This window comes from Anser brachyrhynchus, assembly GCF_964034855.1.
Source record: "Anser brachyrhynchus genome assembly, chromosome: 1".
In the NCBI taxonomy this organism is placed as follows: Eukaryota; Metazoa; Chordata; class Aves; order Anseriformes; family Anatidae; genus Anser; species Anser brachyrhynchus.
In genome coordinates, this window is record NC_137694.1 from 7,911,387 (window position 1) to 7,927,134 (window position 15,748).

Sequence of the window (15,748 nt, forward strand, 5' to 3'; positions counted from 1 at the left end):
CAGGTGACGGGTGACGGGCTCCTCAAAATGGCGGCGGCGGGAGGGGTTGCCTAGCAACGGGGCGCGGAGGGGCCGGTGTGGGGCGAAGGGGGGAGGCCCCGGGGCGGGCCGCGAGGTCTCTGAGGGCCGGGTCGGGGCTGGGGGAGACGGCTGGGGGGGGACGGCGGCTGGGGGGGCTGTGGGGTGAGGCACGGTGCTGAGTGGGGGCTTGGGGTGGCGGGTTGGGGGTTGGAGATAGCAGTATGGCGGTCAGGAGGGGGTTGTGGGGTGGGGATGGGGTCTTGTTGTGGGGTTGGGGTCGTGATGTGGGGGGTTGGGGGTCGTGGTGTGGGGTTGGGGTCGTAGGATGGGGCCGTGAGGTGGGTTTGGGGTCTGCAAGTCATTTGTGGGCATGGTGGAGAGACTGGGGTCCAGTCACAGCTGTGGGTTGGAGGCTGGTGTCATGGCTGCGGGGCTTGGGGTTAAGGTCGTGGTGGTGGGGTAGTCTCATGGTCATGGTGGTGTCTGCGCCGGGATAAACGCCTTCTGCAGCTCCGGCTTATGGTTATTGGGACAGAGGAAATCCCAACGTCTGCCCTTCATCACTACCTCTGTACACCCCGTGTTTTTTGAAGGGACGTTCCTGTCTAAAAGCTCTGCACATAGAAAGGAAGGAGAAAACAGGAATTTTGTAGATTATTATTGCAATTTATTTCGTCACTGATCATTAAAGCACCCCCTCTTTAACAGAGGCGGAGCAGGAATTGCGTTGGTTGGGCTTTGGCTGCCCCTTGCCTGTAGGTTTCAGAGCAGGGATTGGATGTCACGATTGTGTGGTGGGAGCCCTGCTCTTCCTTGCTCTGTTGTCTCTAAATGTTGGTCTCTAAATGATAGCAAGGAGCTGACTGGACACAAGGTGCATGCTGAGCAGTTTGGTGGTTGTGGTGACAGTTTAAGTGCAGTCTTATCTTTTAGAAGACGTTTTATTTCTCTTTATGAACTTTAAGGAAACAGAGGAAACAGAATTGGAGAAAGAAGATAAAAAGAAGCACTGTGGAACAACCATTGTAGTAAGACACAAATACTACACTGTCTCAAGAACTTGAAAGTAAGTAGTGAGATGCTCCTTGCTTCTCAGCTTTTAGTGGTGCTTAATATAGCTAAGAGAAGCCAAATGCCCAGGACTTCAAATACCAGGGAGTTCTCCTGTTCCAGCCCCACGGAAGTAGGTTGCTGTATTCCCTTTTCTAGCAAGTAGCCAGGATGAGGATATTCCTGACAGGTGTGCCTGCACACACACACTTGCATGCTGTGTGTTCAGCCGGACACACAGACTGAAAACTGCATTTACTGGCACCCACATAAATACAAACAGAACTCATATAAACGTGAAGTACACAGACTGTTCGTCCTGTTCTCCCTCTCCATCTGATCAGGACTGAGGTTCACTTGTGACCCCACCACCACCACAACTACCTCATCATAAATACATCCACATTTGTGAATCCTTCAAGCATTAGCTTTTTACACCGGTATCTCTCACATCTGGCAAATTCTCGTACATACGGTAGTTTCTTTCATGTTCTGGACAAGAGGCACTGGACGCTGAAGTACGGGAGGTTCTCTTTGAACATAAGAAAAAACTTCTGTACTGTACAGGTGACTGAGCGATGGAACAGGTTGCCCAGAGAGGTTGTGGCGTCTCCCTGCTTGGAGATATTCAGAAGCCATCTAGACACGGTTCTGGACAACCTGCTCAAGGTGTTCCTGCATGAACAGGGGTTGGACCAGAGGATCTCCGGAGGTCTCTTCCAACCTCAGCCGTTCTGTGGTTCTGTTTAGTCAGTGTAACGTCAGGCCAGGGGCCTGGATGTTCACCTCAATACCTTGGCAAATACAAAAAGGTCTCATGTAAAGTCTGTTGAAGTCATTGGAAATACCTGACTGGTTCTAGGACCCCAGAGAGGTCCTGTGAATGCTGCCTTGTATAAGCATTAAGGAAACAAATATATGCAGGCCCAGGCTCGTTAGGATTCCTTAGAAATTATGGTGTGAATAACATAAAAAAAAATTCCCAAGGACAAAACAGAGGTATGTGAAATGTCACCATTTCCCCTACAGTAAGAGTAGGCAAACATTGTTTTAGCAAAGTTCACTGTTGAACAATACCATTTACATAAAAAGTGTTAGTGTTATGCTGAATTATATTTTCTTACTGTCGTCTTGCACTGTGTTCAGCTTTGGGCCCCTCAGTACAAGAAGGACATCGAGGTGCTGGAGCATGTCCAAAGAAGGGCAACGAAACTGGTGAAGGGCCTGGAGCACAAGTCCTGTGAGGAGCAGCTGAGGGAGCTGGGGTTGTTTTGTCTGGAGAAGAGGAGGCTCAGGGGCGACCATCATGGAAATGACGGTTCTGTTCCGTAGGCTGTCTGTAGTACGGCTCAGCTCGTGCTCCTGTACAGAGAAACCGGCTCTGTGCTTGCAGCTCGGGGGCGCTGCAGTAGACAAAGAGCACAATTTTCAAAGGGCTTAAATAGCATAGAAAGGATAGATTTTTTTTATTACTATTTGAAGTCACCACGGTGGCACTTTAACTGTGTGACCTTTGTACCTGGTTTTGAGCAGGAACGCCTGTGGACAGGCCACCAGCAATGGTGAGTCAGGAAGTGCCAGGCACGTCTAGATGCCTTGGAGAAGCACATGTGTTAGATGAATTCAGCACATCCTGTGATGAAGTGCTTGACCCTAGTAACGTGTAAGTTACCAGAAAACACTTAAGAAATACTAAACCATTACAAATTGTAGCTCTAATGTCGTCGCTAATAACGTTAACTGTGTCGAGTCCCAGACTGACAGCAGTTCTCAAACACGGTTGAGCATATACGTGATGGGAACAGCTCTGTAATGGCTGCAAAAGGACACTTTGCAGCGAGGGATTAATTTTATTTTATATATATATTTTTTTTGAGATAAATATTTCCAAGACTACACTAAAGATTTATAGTAAGGATATATGCTGAGCGTATAATTTGTACATGATAATTCATAACTGGGTGGGAAAATTTACTTTGTTTTTGGATTTTTTTTCAGTAGTAAATGTGCCGCCTGCCCTTACAAAATGCCAGTAAAGAGCTGCAGAGCTCTTACTGCTTAATGCTTGCAGTGCTGAACTGCCAGACGTTTAGTGTTGCCAGAAAAGAGTCCTTGTGCGTATTTTTTATTGATCTTTAATAAAGCATGTGTGCTAAGAGATGAAAGGCCCTTTTTCGCTAATGGCTCTTATACTGTCGGACAGCAGAATTGCAGACTTCTGATTCTACATTATGATAATGACAATTCTTGATATTTTCCCAAAGATGTGTATGCTGCAGCGTGACTTTTTTTTTTCCTTTCCTGCTTCTTTTAACGGACTAAAAGCATTTGAAAAGGCATCAGCTTTCGACTTTTCCAGCCCTCGGTTGATACAGGAACTTGCTAATTAAGGAAATTTTACTTTGTGCAGGATTTGGAGGCAGCATACTACCCAAAGGGAGCGAGACTGTTCATCCCCTCACTACAAAATCCATAAGGTTTTTCTCCTTCCTTCAAAATGTCATCCTAATTGCAAGGCTGAAACCTGGTGACATTACAAAACTAGGAGAGGACCCATTTCTGGTTATATCTTGTACATGTGGTAGAATTCTGTATGGCTGCTTGCAGAAGCAATATAAAGTTCTATGAAGACATTATTGTATTGTGTATACTTTTTTGTTGTTGTTGTTCTACTCATCTGTATTCTGCCCTAACAAAATCACTTACTTTGGCCTTCTCTTATTTCATTTTCAAAAATCTAATTTCAGGAAAAAGTCTGAAGCTTCTGCAGTCATGGCTAAAGCTGACCTCAAGCCAAAATCTATACGTCATGCCAAAAATTGGTCAGATGAGGTAGAGAACTTATACAGATTTCAGCAAGCTGGATACAGAGATGAGTTTGAATATAAGCAAGTAAAACAAGTTGATACGGTAAGATTTAGAACTCTGCAAGGGTTATTGCATTAAACTTCTGTCTCATGTTAAATTATTAAGTAAAAATGAAGGTGCCTCTTACTTCCTGTCTTCAGGCTAGCTTCTGGTAGGTTTTTTTCTCCCAGATCTGGCTTGAATTCTTGCATTATTATTAACTGTGCAGAGTAATTTATTTTGCAAAAGTGAAATAGAAACACTCACCAGCCTGTGTTTTTGTTTTACATTTCTTATGCATTTAGAGGTGTTAGAGATTTGTTTGAATAGATGTAGCTGCCATCTGAAAGACTATTTCAGCTTTGAGGGAAGGAATATATCAGAGGTAATTCTCTGTAAAGTTTCCCCATTCCTAACAGGTCTATTAAGAGAGTAAACACATCCATTGTCAGGGGACTCAGTCCTGTGTCATTGCTACCAGCTTCACTTTTACTGCTGAATTACATGGTAGGATAGATAATCAGACCACGCGCACCCAAAACTTGGTTTCTATTTCTGAAACTGTCCCAAGTAGAAATGTTTGACGGCAACTGTGGTAAAGGGAGTTGTGGCAGAGGCATTTGTCAGCTGAGCACATCAAGGACTTGGTCCTCTGGTCGCTACAGTTACCGGTAATATTCCTTAGCACATCAGATGAGGTAATGAGTAATAGCCAGATACGCAGTGGCTACCCGAGATTCAAAAGAGCAACAAAGAGTTTAATTCAGCAAATAACCTGTTATCTTTATTAGATCTCTGTGATTGCTCTTCCAAAGCACCATAAATCTCATGAAAAATACAGTTTAAAATACGTTAACCTCCTGCGCACCTCAGTGTGGAACGTTCCTAAGAAAGTCACTCCTCATTCCCATTAAAACAGCAAAATGTCAATGTGCATAATAAAACACAGTTATTTATTTTGTCGTGGGCTCAGACACCACCGTAAAGGCTGTAGAGTAAATTCCTGTGCGACAGGAAATCCTGTAACTAGTGCGGTAGGATCAGTATGCTCAAGATTTATGGCAGGGTGTAAACAATTAAAACCTCATAAAGGTTGAAGAACGTCGCTTATTCCAATTTAAAATGATTGTGCATTCTGTTCAGACTTGCCAGGATCTGGTAGTGGTTCTCTTTCAACTTACACATTTGAAATGTCTTATTTTCTCCATATTAGGTTTCCATAATGCAGTTATGATTAATGATGCAATTATAATGTAGGTGTAATGAATATTAAGGCTTTTAGCTTTAGACAGAGAATGCAGATAACTGTGTGTCTAAGTAATAAGGTAAGGAAACTACTACTTCTGGAACTCTCTAGTTAGAGAATGCTCTGCGTAGGCATCCTATTGTCAACTCTGCCTGGAAGAGAAATAAGATTCTCATGACGTGATTTTTTCAGGTTCAAATTGATCAGAAACAATCGCAGTTCAAGCTGCAGATAGCTGCCTACCCAAGCCCTAAAGCTGTTAAACTAAAGGCTTGAGCACTTGGTTGTTCAAAGCTTCACACTGTGGATACCGAACAGCACCAAGATGATGCTGGTGTCCTGCAGGATTGATCCTGCTGTTTCTGAGACCAGCTTTTACAGTACACGTAGCTCACTTTATCTTTATGAAATCACTAATGAAATGCGTGATGTACACATTTTTCATGGTCAGAAGAATCTTGAAGAACCACTTAAGTCTGTGTCAGTTGTAGAGAAGTGGAATTTTACAGCATCTCAGGTTACTGAATAAATGAATAGCATCAATGTTTTATTCCTAGATATATTCTAAAAGCTTTGACTGGCCCACTTTCTAAATGACTCTATCAAATATTCTTAGATCCTTATTTCTAGACTTTTCTGATCAAAAAAATTCTTTAGCCCAGACCAGAAAACTGGTTTCTGACATCCTGCTTTTAATCTTCTGTAAAAGTCAAGCAAATTAGTAGCAAAGTAGTGCTCAGATGCAGTGAGGTTTTCCGATGGAAATGTACCCTATATTTTCTGCAATATAATGCACAAACATCATTCAATGCAGGCTTGTTCCGGTGAAAGTATATCCTTTTATTCTATTTGTAGGTAGAGTGTTGGCCAGAAACTGGATTTGTTAAGAAGCTTCAGAGAAGGGACAATACCTTCTATTACTACAATAAGCAAAGAGAATGCGAAGACAAAGAAGTTCGTAAAGTGAAAGTTTATGTTTATTAATTTTGTTACTGTTCTAATGTTTGCACTGTTCTATAAATCTGTTGGTTAGAATCTGTAAGTAAATGAGATCTGTGTAATCTGACTTAACTACAGATGTCGTTCGTAGATAGAATGGGGAATGCAGGAAATGTAGAGTGACCTGGAATTATAGACAGGGGAACTTCATTTTTTTTCCAGTTATAAGTAAAAGTATTATTATTCCTAGTTACAAATGATTTGATATCAAAAATCAACAATAAAAAAAAATTAAAAAAAACATGGCAAAGGGACGTCATGTATTTGGGCTAACTGTGTGCGAAGTCCATTAAAGGTAGTCGCTAATCTTTATTCTGAACAATATGCTCTTGTTGAGAATGGCTAATGTCAGCCACGGTCTCTTGGTATAGCTAAGGACTACGAGGCTCTAACAAGCAGAAAACTTTATTAAAGGACGCTGAACAACCAAGCTGCAAGGCCCAGTGCTGAACTGCGGATTTAAACAACTGCTTATTGTGATAGAAACAGTTACAACAAGAAACCTCTTTCTGAGCGATAGGTAAGGTACACCCGAAGTCTTTTTTTTATTTACCTCAGAAGCAGCATTTAAGCGAAGCGAGAGCACAGCTGCCTCCTCCGGTCGCTCCAAAGCAAGGCCTCCGGAGCCCAGCAGCCTGGCGCCTGGGGACCTGGGGTCTCTGCTCAGCCTGCGGGACGTGGCTGCCGCTTCCCTTGTGCAGGGTCAAGCCAGCAGCAAAGCTGAGCGCACATCGCAGAGACGCACAGACACCCAGGCCGCTGGCATGGCCCGTCACACAGACCGCTACAACGTGATGCCTTCAACAGCACCTCCTGGCAGGATTCCTATAAAACATAAGCACAGCCAGCAGGCTCCCTGCTTCCTCTCCAGCCGGCAGGGCCAAGTCAGTGGTGCAGGCGCACTCGCGCCGCACTCCAGGTTCACAAGCACATGCACTTCTGCAAACGATCTGAGTACCAGCGCGGCCCCTCTGCGTGCCACTCGCCTCGTTCACTCAGGTCCCCGCCAGTAAATAGTTTGGGGAACACACGCCGTCCCCATCCCGGTGGGATCCCCACCGGTTCCCCTGTCTGGCACCAGTTTCCACTCACACACGCGCAGGGCTCACAAGTAGGTGGCACTTAGTCCCTGCAGCACACGTGAGAGGGAGAGCGCGATTACACAGAGAGCGAGTTAAGATTTAATAAGAAAAGATCCAGTAAGAAGGTGGGACAGGCTGTGGTGGTCAGGTGCAGGGCTCAGCCACACAAGCATGATGACCAGTGCCATTTTACACGAAACCACCTCCCTGTTACACGCTTTTCTGCCCACTGCCCCCCTTTGATCTGCCTTGCCCTGCATGTTTTGCCCTGTGGATCCCACCGCCGCCCCTGTCCTGCGTCCCCCGATTTCCAGTCTTAGCAGCTGCAACATCCTGGTTGGTTTTCCTAGGAGCAGTGGCTCTGACTCGTGGATGGCCCAGCTCGTAGTGCGACAGGCAGGGTTTGTTTCTTGTCAATGTCTTCGTGATGGCTTTGTTGGATCTATGCCCCAGCGTGTTTGCTTATTGCTTCCTTTTTTTTTTTTTTTTTCCTTTAGCATCCCAATTTAGAGAGCCCTTTATCAGCCAGCCCTGCTAGAATAAACATTCTCACACTTAGCAATCGCTGGGACTGAGCAGGTTTGTTTCTGGTGTTTGTTTTGTAACGTGGAAGTCCTCAATCAGATAACCCCGCTGGAATAAACATTCCCACATGCCAACTTCTTTCCTTATCAATGAGTGAAACCCACCAGGTTTGTTTCTGGTCATTGTCTTTGTTAACACCAATTGGTCAGGATTTGTCTGTAAGTGCTCGTTGTTTTTTTTCTTGTTTGTTTTCGTCCTCATCCCAAGTTTGCAAGGCCCCTGGTCAGCCAATTTTAAGTCAGACAAATAAACAGCCTCACCTGCTTCGGAAATGCTGATTTTTGTAAGAGTTGGCAGATTCTTCTGGCATTGAGAGAGCGAGCTGCCTAGATTTTATTACCAAAACTTTTAAGCACAGTGTGTGTGCTGAAAGGTTGAATCTCCCTGTCATATTTAAAAGGTTGCCAGTCAAAAGGAAAAAAAAGCCTTGTAATTAGTGCTGGAGACCGGCTTACGGGCATCCCCTTTGGCAGCCTTCATGCTGTGTTTGAAAGTTCACTCACTTCATTGTAAACCAGAAGATCTTGTGTTGACAGTGACAGTTTTGGTTATAATTGTCCTTTGACATCTAGTTTGTATTCACATTTCAAGGCAGTTCATGCTAAATTTAAGGTTCCTTACAACCCCTTTCATTTGTTTAATTAATTTTTGTCTGGGGCTGGGAAGTCAAAGGGGCTCATTTTCTGTTTAAGAAGAAGCAACTACGGGGTTCTTGCCCAAATGTGCCTGTGATCTCAAGATAACATTAATCTAGCGTAACGATGTTTGCTGGAGTTACTCTTCCCGATGTGGAGTTGGTATTCAGCTCTGCGTGCTGAGCGTGAAGTTGATACGCAAGCACTAACAAGTCTGTTACTGTCATGCTGGATGTATCGCTTTTAGTCAAAAAGCTATAAAAAAAAAGTGTCAATATTTTATCTTATTTCATAAATCTTTAACTGAAATGTCTGTCACCTCGGGTCTTTCAAGCATATCGAAGGCTGTCAGCTTACTCGTGTCTTAGCTTAAGGTCTCTGAGTTGTAAAAAAGGGATCGGAAGGGGGCTATCGAGGAAGCTCTGCTTCATTTTCAGGGTGACGCTCCAGTTCGCGTGGATTATCTAGTTAAATAACTTGTGCTTCCGGATGCCGTTACGGAAACTTCACACTCAATTTTAGTAACTTTAAAAAGAGAAAGGAAAACACATTTCTCCGTTTTATTGCCTGGAGATAAGAATATGCACCGTTTTGTTAATTAGACTCCAAAGCAAAAGTAATTCTGTGGAAGTACTTCCATCGTACTCACCTCTGGCCCTCGCAGGGCACACTGCAGTGCTGGCAATGAACAAACGGGTGGCAGGGCCCCCTCTTAGCAAGTATTTAACCAGCTACCCACAGGAGTACGTGGTCTCATTCTAATTCACTCCACGGCTTTGTGCAAGGCAAGGATGAATGTTTTCTGTGCTTGTTGAAGCTCCTAGAAGGTGGTAAAACAAATGTTTCCAAGACCTACTTCTCAGGCTTTGTATTCAACAGTTACGAGGGAAATGGCAAGGCTGCAGCCTCTCTGAATTCATCAGCTACAAGGAGGGAATAAAGGCTGTATTTTTGTGTTCTTGGGTGAATTTCAATGTTTTCAGCCTTTACGTGAATTCATTATGCAACAGTATTGTCTGAAAGTGATGCTACGGTTATATGATTGCTTTACAGTCACGGCAGCTCATTAACCACACAGAATGACAGCACGAACATTTTAATACTCACTTTGGTACCCGAGCGGACAATTCCAGCCCTGAAGACACTGGAACCTCAACTTTTCAATGTTTAGACACGGTTCCCTTGTTTCAAGATGCTGAAAATGATTGAGTGGCTTCAGACTCAGTAAAGATGACTTTAGCTCAACAGCTGTTGATGTCGCTGGGCCTCACACTTCAGAAAAGAGGGGGAGCCTGTCTGAAAGCAGCTCGAATCACGTTGCCTTATTTTCTTTGCATGTTCTCTCATATTGCCCTTGTTCCACTGACTGTTACTTACGTGTGGGAGCTGCTTCTTAGCAGCCTGCCTGTGCTCACGTTGTAATGACTTACACTGCTCTCAATAAAAAGTTTTATTTCTTGAAGTTGAGACTTTTCATTTCCTTGAAGTCCAGCACAATCCCAAGAAGCAGGGGAATGCCTGCTGGCAGGAGAGTTCCAGGCTGGCACCAAAAAAGTGCAGTGTGACTTTGAACAAGCATAACCATATTTTTGGTTACTCCGTTCAGCCAGTGCGTTTACATATCTCAGTGCTGGGACACAAAATCTTTGCTCTTTGGTGCTTTCGTGGATTTTTCTTTCTTTTTTTCTCTCCCATACTTAAAAGCCTCAATACTCTTCCACGCGTTATAGATGGAAGATTGGGGGCACCCCCCCAGGGACCCAGGCGGTCTCTCCACCCCTAGCAGATGGATGGGGCTGCCCTTTTCTGCTGGAGTCCAGCCCATAGCAAGGCTGAGCACATGCTCTAGAGAGGCTCATCACCGTGTGCGCTCTCGCTCACACACTTCCTGGCATCACAGATCCCTGGAAAATCAGCAAGGCCTCTAGCTCCATCCAATGCCTGTACCCAGGCTCCCTGACCTGTCCCAGACCTTGATCCTTTCCAGCTGCGGGTCTTCTACTCACCAGCCAGCGCAGCCCGAAGTTTGCAAGCAAATTGCAGGCACGCGGGGCTGAATTCACTAGGGAAAGAAACAGCCAGGCTGCTGCAGGTGTTGTCAAATGGGGAGATGACACAGAAAAGACAGTAAAAAGGGGATTGAATAAGGAGTCAGGCCAGGCTGTGGGGGTCAGGTGCAAAGCTTGGACAGGTGAGTGTCCCTCTAACCCTCCTCCTTGCCATCTTCTCATACTCCATCCTGATTGTGCCCTTTCCATGTCTTTGGCCATTCCCCCGAACACCCCATAGCAAGCTTTGGGCAGTTCTGAGTCCCCTGTTTTTCAGCATAGGAACCAGGTGCATTAATTTACCTGGGATACCTCTTGTCACCATTCCCTCAATGTACAAGGATGAGTTAGGAACTATATGAAACCCCTAAAACATTCAAGGAACTTGCAATTCCCAAATTTTTGCATCTTGTAGAAATCTATTTAAGGGACCTTCAAGGAGTAGGAATGATGTTAGTAATCCTGGCAGCCAGCTATGTTTTTCTGAATTTTTGTAAAAGATACTGAATTGAGAAAAGACTTGCAAAATAGCTATCCGGGTTAAAACCTCACAGAATAAATAAACTTGTCACTTATTTTTAAGAAGGTAACAGGAAAAAACGTTTTTGCTTTTAAATTAGAAGACTGAATGATATTTACACTGGGGTGACTCTAAGAAAATAGTGCCCCAAGCCCCCTCAAATAACCCATAGTACTCACACTAACCATATTTCCTTCTTCTTAGCAGTCACAAACCAAGGCTGACTGCCACCACGGCTGGATCCGTTCTTTTAACTTCCCACCGGCTGCTGCCTGAGGAATCCTGGCCTTCGTTACCCTCACTGCTATCACCTGCTCATTGACGTTTGTGCGTGGTTAATTTAGCACTTCCCTTGCTGTTTGGTGTTTCTGTGGCACTGAATCCTCCTTCACCAACAGCTCGCTGCCCCAGGTGCTCTCATTTCTCACATCCTCACACGGGGGAAGGAAACGCCTCAAAAAAAAAAAAGAGGAGGATGAGGGAGGGAGGGGAACAGGGCACGCGTCGAGGGAAGGGTGAGCGTGTGTGGGCAGTCAACCAGGCAGCGCCTCGGAGAGATTTTGTACCGCAGAAGCCTCCTCCCTCGCTGGCAGGCGCTCAGCAATCCCTGGCTGGGAAGCGGGACGTGGGCCCAGCTCCTCGCCGCAGATGTTCGCCCTTGGCAGGAGCTCCCCAGCGCCTCAGCCAGAGGAAGGTGTCCTGCCTGGGCGCTGCGCTGCTGGCAGCTGCCGGGCTTGGCAGGGGGACGGAGTGAAAAGCAGGCGGGCTTGATGCGAGCCTGGCTCTTCAGCGCTGCTCAGGGCGCCTGTGAGACCTCAGAGAATCACAGAATGGAATCACAGCATCAGTAAGGTTGGAAAAGACCTTCAAGACCACCTGGTGCAACCATCCCCCTACCACCGACGTCACCACTAAACCATGTCCCCAAGCACCACGTCCAACCTCTCCTTGAACACCCCCAGGGACGGTGACTCCACCACCTCCCTGGGCAACCCGTCCCAACGCCTGACCGCTCTTTCTGAGAAGAAAAGTCTCCTCATTTCCAACCTGAACCTCCCCTGGCACAACTCGAGGCCATTCCCTCTAGTCAGCTGCCCTGAGGGCCTGCTTGTCCCAAACATATGGATGCGGGGGGAGCCCCCCCAGTGCTGGGACGCAGGTGGGGAGAGCCAGCAGGCGGGCTGCGGGCACCGGGACATAGGCGCTAGGATGTGCATGGAGAGACGGGCTGGTGCTGTGCACGCTCAGTGTGAAAGATCATAACGCTTGCAACTACAGAGATTTATATAAAAGCTCACCAGATTAAAATTTCGTCAGGCCGGAGCACTATTTCAACAGAGTAACTAGATTTATACACCTGAAGGATGAGTTCAGAAGAGGTGTTTAGAACAAATATTGACTGATAAAATGAGTATTGCGAGCAGATTGTTGACAACACAAGGCAATTGAAGCAGATGAAATGTAAAAGCTTAATTATGCTATAGATAATAAGATATTAAAATGTCATTTAGAACGTTAGTTTAGGAATAGCTTCTCTGTTATTTACAGTTTTACCACTTGCATCTTTTTATTTTTACCATTCGCATCTATCTTTTTTATCTTTATTTTACCATTTCCATCTGTCAATCTATTTTAGTATTTGCACCTATCAGATAGAAAACAAACAAAGAAAGAAAGACAACAACAAAACCCACCAGCAAATTCTTGTAATTCCTGCTTTTCTATATCAGAGCAAAGTAGGAAGATCCATCTGTGCTGGAGGCATTTTCTTCACATTTTCTTTATATTCATATAAAGAAATATTATAAATATATGTAATATGAAGCATTTCTCTGTTTGAAGTTTTTTTTCTTTTTCTCAAAAAAAAAAAAAAGATTTCTCTAAATCTATCAAATGCCGTGCCACTTTCAGTTGAGATTTTTGAGCATGAAGGAGTGGATTGGGAAGCTTCTGTGACACATTCAATAAGATAATGTGAGAGAGGGAGAATCCACAGTCCTCATGAAACTCAAACTGCTGGAAAACATAAAGGAGAAATTTGATTATAATGAATAATTCAGGCAGCACATCCCTGACTCTGAATGTCTCAACTCTTTTATTTGTTCAGTCTCTCAAATATTAAAACATCAGCGTGCAAAAAGTAAAACGAATTGCTTTTTGGTGAAACACTGAAAACCTGCTGCATTGCCCCAGTTCTGAGGGATGCCACGGGCTGGGGCTGCGTGCTGCATGTGTGAGCCCACATCTCCCTCTGCTGACTGCCCTGCAGCTCCCCCAGACCCTTCCTTTATTGTATATGATAAAACCTGTGATTTCTATTTTTTTTTTCTCCTGCTGGTGGGCTAATGTCCTCTCCATGTCCCAGCCAGTGCCCACAACGTCCATGTGCTGGGAGGAGCTGGTTGTCTTGGGCTCCTCACATCAGCCCTAGTGCCGAGTGCTGATGCGTATCGTTTTGGTGATGCTGTATTCCCCTTTGGGTCTGACTGCCGGTGGATTTTTCCACTCACCCTAAAATAATGCATAAATTCTTAAAGGGAAGTCTCCAATAACAGTAAGGGAGAGACTCAAATAAATTTGCTATAAGCCAAGAGAAGCGAGCAAGGAGCTTTTGCTAGATCTCTAGATTACAGACAGAGTATGCAGAAATAGTTTTGCTGAATTTGGGGTTTGTTGTTTCCATTTGAAGATGTCTGTAACTCTGCTTGATGTCAGTTTAGAGATCCTTTGGTCCTTACAGGCAGCTACTAAGTAAACTTGACTGTGGGAACTGCAGTACATAAAGGGTTTGGCTCCTGTTTTCTTCCTACAAGCGACCTTCAGAAATCCTGTGTCTTCTCAGCAGGGCGCATCCCTGTGGCAAATGCAAGGGCAAATGTACAAGCCCAGAACTGCAGGACTTGATGGAACAACTCACGTCCTTTTCTATGCAGGTGACACCAGCAATGCCACAAGTCCTCCAGCTGTTTTTCCCACTGATGGTCTACCAGGGTTGAGTGAACCTCTCCTCTCCATGGATGGAGATGAACGCACCTCTTTTGGGAGATCCCAGTGTCATGATGGTTTGTCCACTTCTTTCTTTTTCCACAGCATTTCCTTGGGGTGGCTGTTTGATTATTTGTTAGGACAGAGATGAGTTTAAAGTCCATTTTAACAAAGCAGGTTTGATAATCAGTTTTCCTTTGGACTTGAAATCATAGGCAAAAGTAGCTCCGGGGTCCTCCAGGAATTTTGGTTTGTGGAAGCTTTGCTAGAAAGCTCCAAAGAAAACCACATCCATTCAAAAAAAAAAAAAAGACCATGCCAAATAGAACAGCCCAAAGGCCATCGTGCTGGGGGCTGATTTAATGGTGCAAAACCCAATTACCAGCCTGTAATCACTAACCGTGATGCTGAGAAGCTGAAATCGCTACGGGGAAGGAGATGGCAGAGCAGTGGCTGCTGCTGCTGGAGCCAGGACTGAGATAAATCGCAGCAGAGAGCCAGCACAAACAAAGAGCTACGGAACAAAGGGATGCATCCCAAAACCCAGGGCACCGGACCACTTGGAAGGACCTGCAGAGCTAAGGACGGCGCAGCCGGCTGGCAGCCAGCTGAGGAGTTACAGGGGCAGCAGCATCAATGGCAAGGATATATAGTTAGCTTTGGGATATGTTGAAGTTTTCATACGTGTGCTGAATTAAATCTTCACCCAGAGAACAGGGAAAACCACATGATGGCCTTTAGAATAAATAAAATATTAGAGGAGAGAATTTGTTTTTCTTTATGAGTCGGTGTAGCTGATGTTCTGAAAAGACTCCAAAGCTCTCTGCAATTTATGTGCCAAATCTGTTTCTTGGAAGCAATGCCAGGACTATTTTTTGAGAAAGGAGAGCTCCAGCTTAGTGTATAGCCTTGGAACAGCTCTGACACTTAAACACAGCCGGTTGTGATAAATGTAAAGCATACTAAACAAGAGCAAGGGAAGGGAAACTGTATGTAGCCTGATCAGAACAAACCATTGCCGTATTAAACCATCTGAGACTTCTTTATATATTATTTTAGGCATTAAAAACAACAACAACAACAACAAAATAACAGTTAGGCTTTTATTTCTGACCAGAAAAGCGTACCTGCTTTTCATAGAAGAATGATATTGCAGAACAAAGTGACTCAGTGTAACAGGGCGTCAAAACTGTGGCAGTCAAATCATGCTTGACAAATTTGGTGGCCTTCTACAGTGACAAGTGGTATTCCTCAGGGGTCAGTACTGGGGCTGGCACTGTTTAACATCTCTGTCGGTAACGTGGACAGAGGGATCGAGTGCACCCTCAGGAGGCTGGCCAACAACACCGAGCTGTGTGGTGCAGTCGACAGGCTGGAGGGAAGGGATGGCATCCAGAGGGACCCGGGCAGGCCTGAGAGGTGGGCCTGTGCGAGCCTCATGAGGTTCAACAAGGCCAAGTGCAAGGTCCTGCAGCTGGGTCGGGGCAATCCCAAGCACAAATCCAGGCTGGGTGGAGAACAGATGGAGAGCAGCCCTGAGGAGAAGGCCCCGGAGGTGGTGGTGGATGAGAAGCTCAACATGAGCCGGCAATGTGCGCTGGGGGTCAGCCTCTTCTCACAGATAACTAGTGATAGAAGTAGAGGGAATGGCTTAAAGTTGTTCCAAGGGAGGTTCAGGTTGGAAATGAGGAGACATTTCTTCTCAGAAAGAGCAGTCAGGCGTTGGGACG

General features: G+C 45.2%; 1 protein-coding gene and 1 long non-coding RNA gene across 10 annotated transcripts; one reads left to right on the forward strand and one right to left on the reverse strand.

Moving 5' to 3' along the window:
- Nucleotides 1-8: 8 nt before the first annotated feature.
- On the forward strand, nt 9-6,406 carry MEIG1 (meiosis/spermiogenesis associated 1). 5 transcript variants are annotated; one of them, XM_080555588.1, is made up of 6 exons: nt 64-115; nt 987-1,087; nt 2,218-2,311; nt 2,605-2,734; nt 3,819-3,981; nt 6,020-6,406. In XM_080555588.1, the coding sequence occupies exons 4-6, from the start codon at nt 2,631-2,633 to the stop codon at nt 6,146-6,148; spliced, it is 396 nt and encodes a 131-aa protein (XP_080411714.1). In that variant the 5' UTR covers nt 64-115; nt 987-1,087; nt 2,218-2,311; nt 2,605-2,630; the 3' UTR covers nt 6,149-6,406. The 5 variants fall into 5 exon arrangements, with proteins under 5 accessions (XP_080411713.1, XP_080411716.1, XP_080411712.1 ...); XM_080555587.1 differs by lacking the exons at nt 64-115; nt 2,218-2,311 and adding an exon at nt 9-45; XM_080555586.1 differs by lacking the exon at nt 2,218-2,311 and having other exon boundaries at nt 59-115.
- LOC308177822 lies at nt 667-12,744 on the reverse strand. Of its 5 annotated transcripts, none has more exons than XR_013939428.1 (3): nt 9,115-11,196; nt 6,717-8,990; nt 667-2,474 (listed from the first exon to the last, which is right to left on the reverse strand). It is a non-coding gene; the product is annotated as an uncharacterized lncRNA (long non-coding RNA). The 5 variants fall into 5 exon arrangements; XR_013939429.1 differs by lacking the exon at nt 667-2,474 and adding an exon at nt 11,219-12,744 and having other exon boundaries at nt 6,128-8,990; nt 9,115-9,285; XR_013939430.1 differs by lacking the exon at nt 667-2,474 and adding an exon at nt 11,213-12,744 and having other exon boundaries at nt 6,128-8,990; nt 9,115-9,285.
- Nucleotides 12,745-15,748: the final 3,004 nt, after the last annotated feature.

Coding starts and splice junctions, on each gene's coding strand:
- MEIG1 (XM_080555587.1), top strand. CDS start 2,631: ATGGTGAGTCAGGAAGTGCCAGGCACGTCTAGATGCCTTGGAGAAGCA. Junction 2,735..3,818: donor GTGCTTGACCCTAGTAACGT/GTAAGTTACCAG, acceptor ATCTAATTTCAG/GAAAAAGTCTGAAGCTTCTG. Junction 3,982..6,019: donor AAGTAAAACAAGTTGATACG/GTAAGATTTAGA, acceptor TTCTATTTGTAG/GTAGAGTGTTGGCCAGAAAC.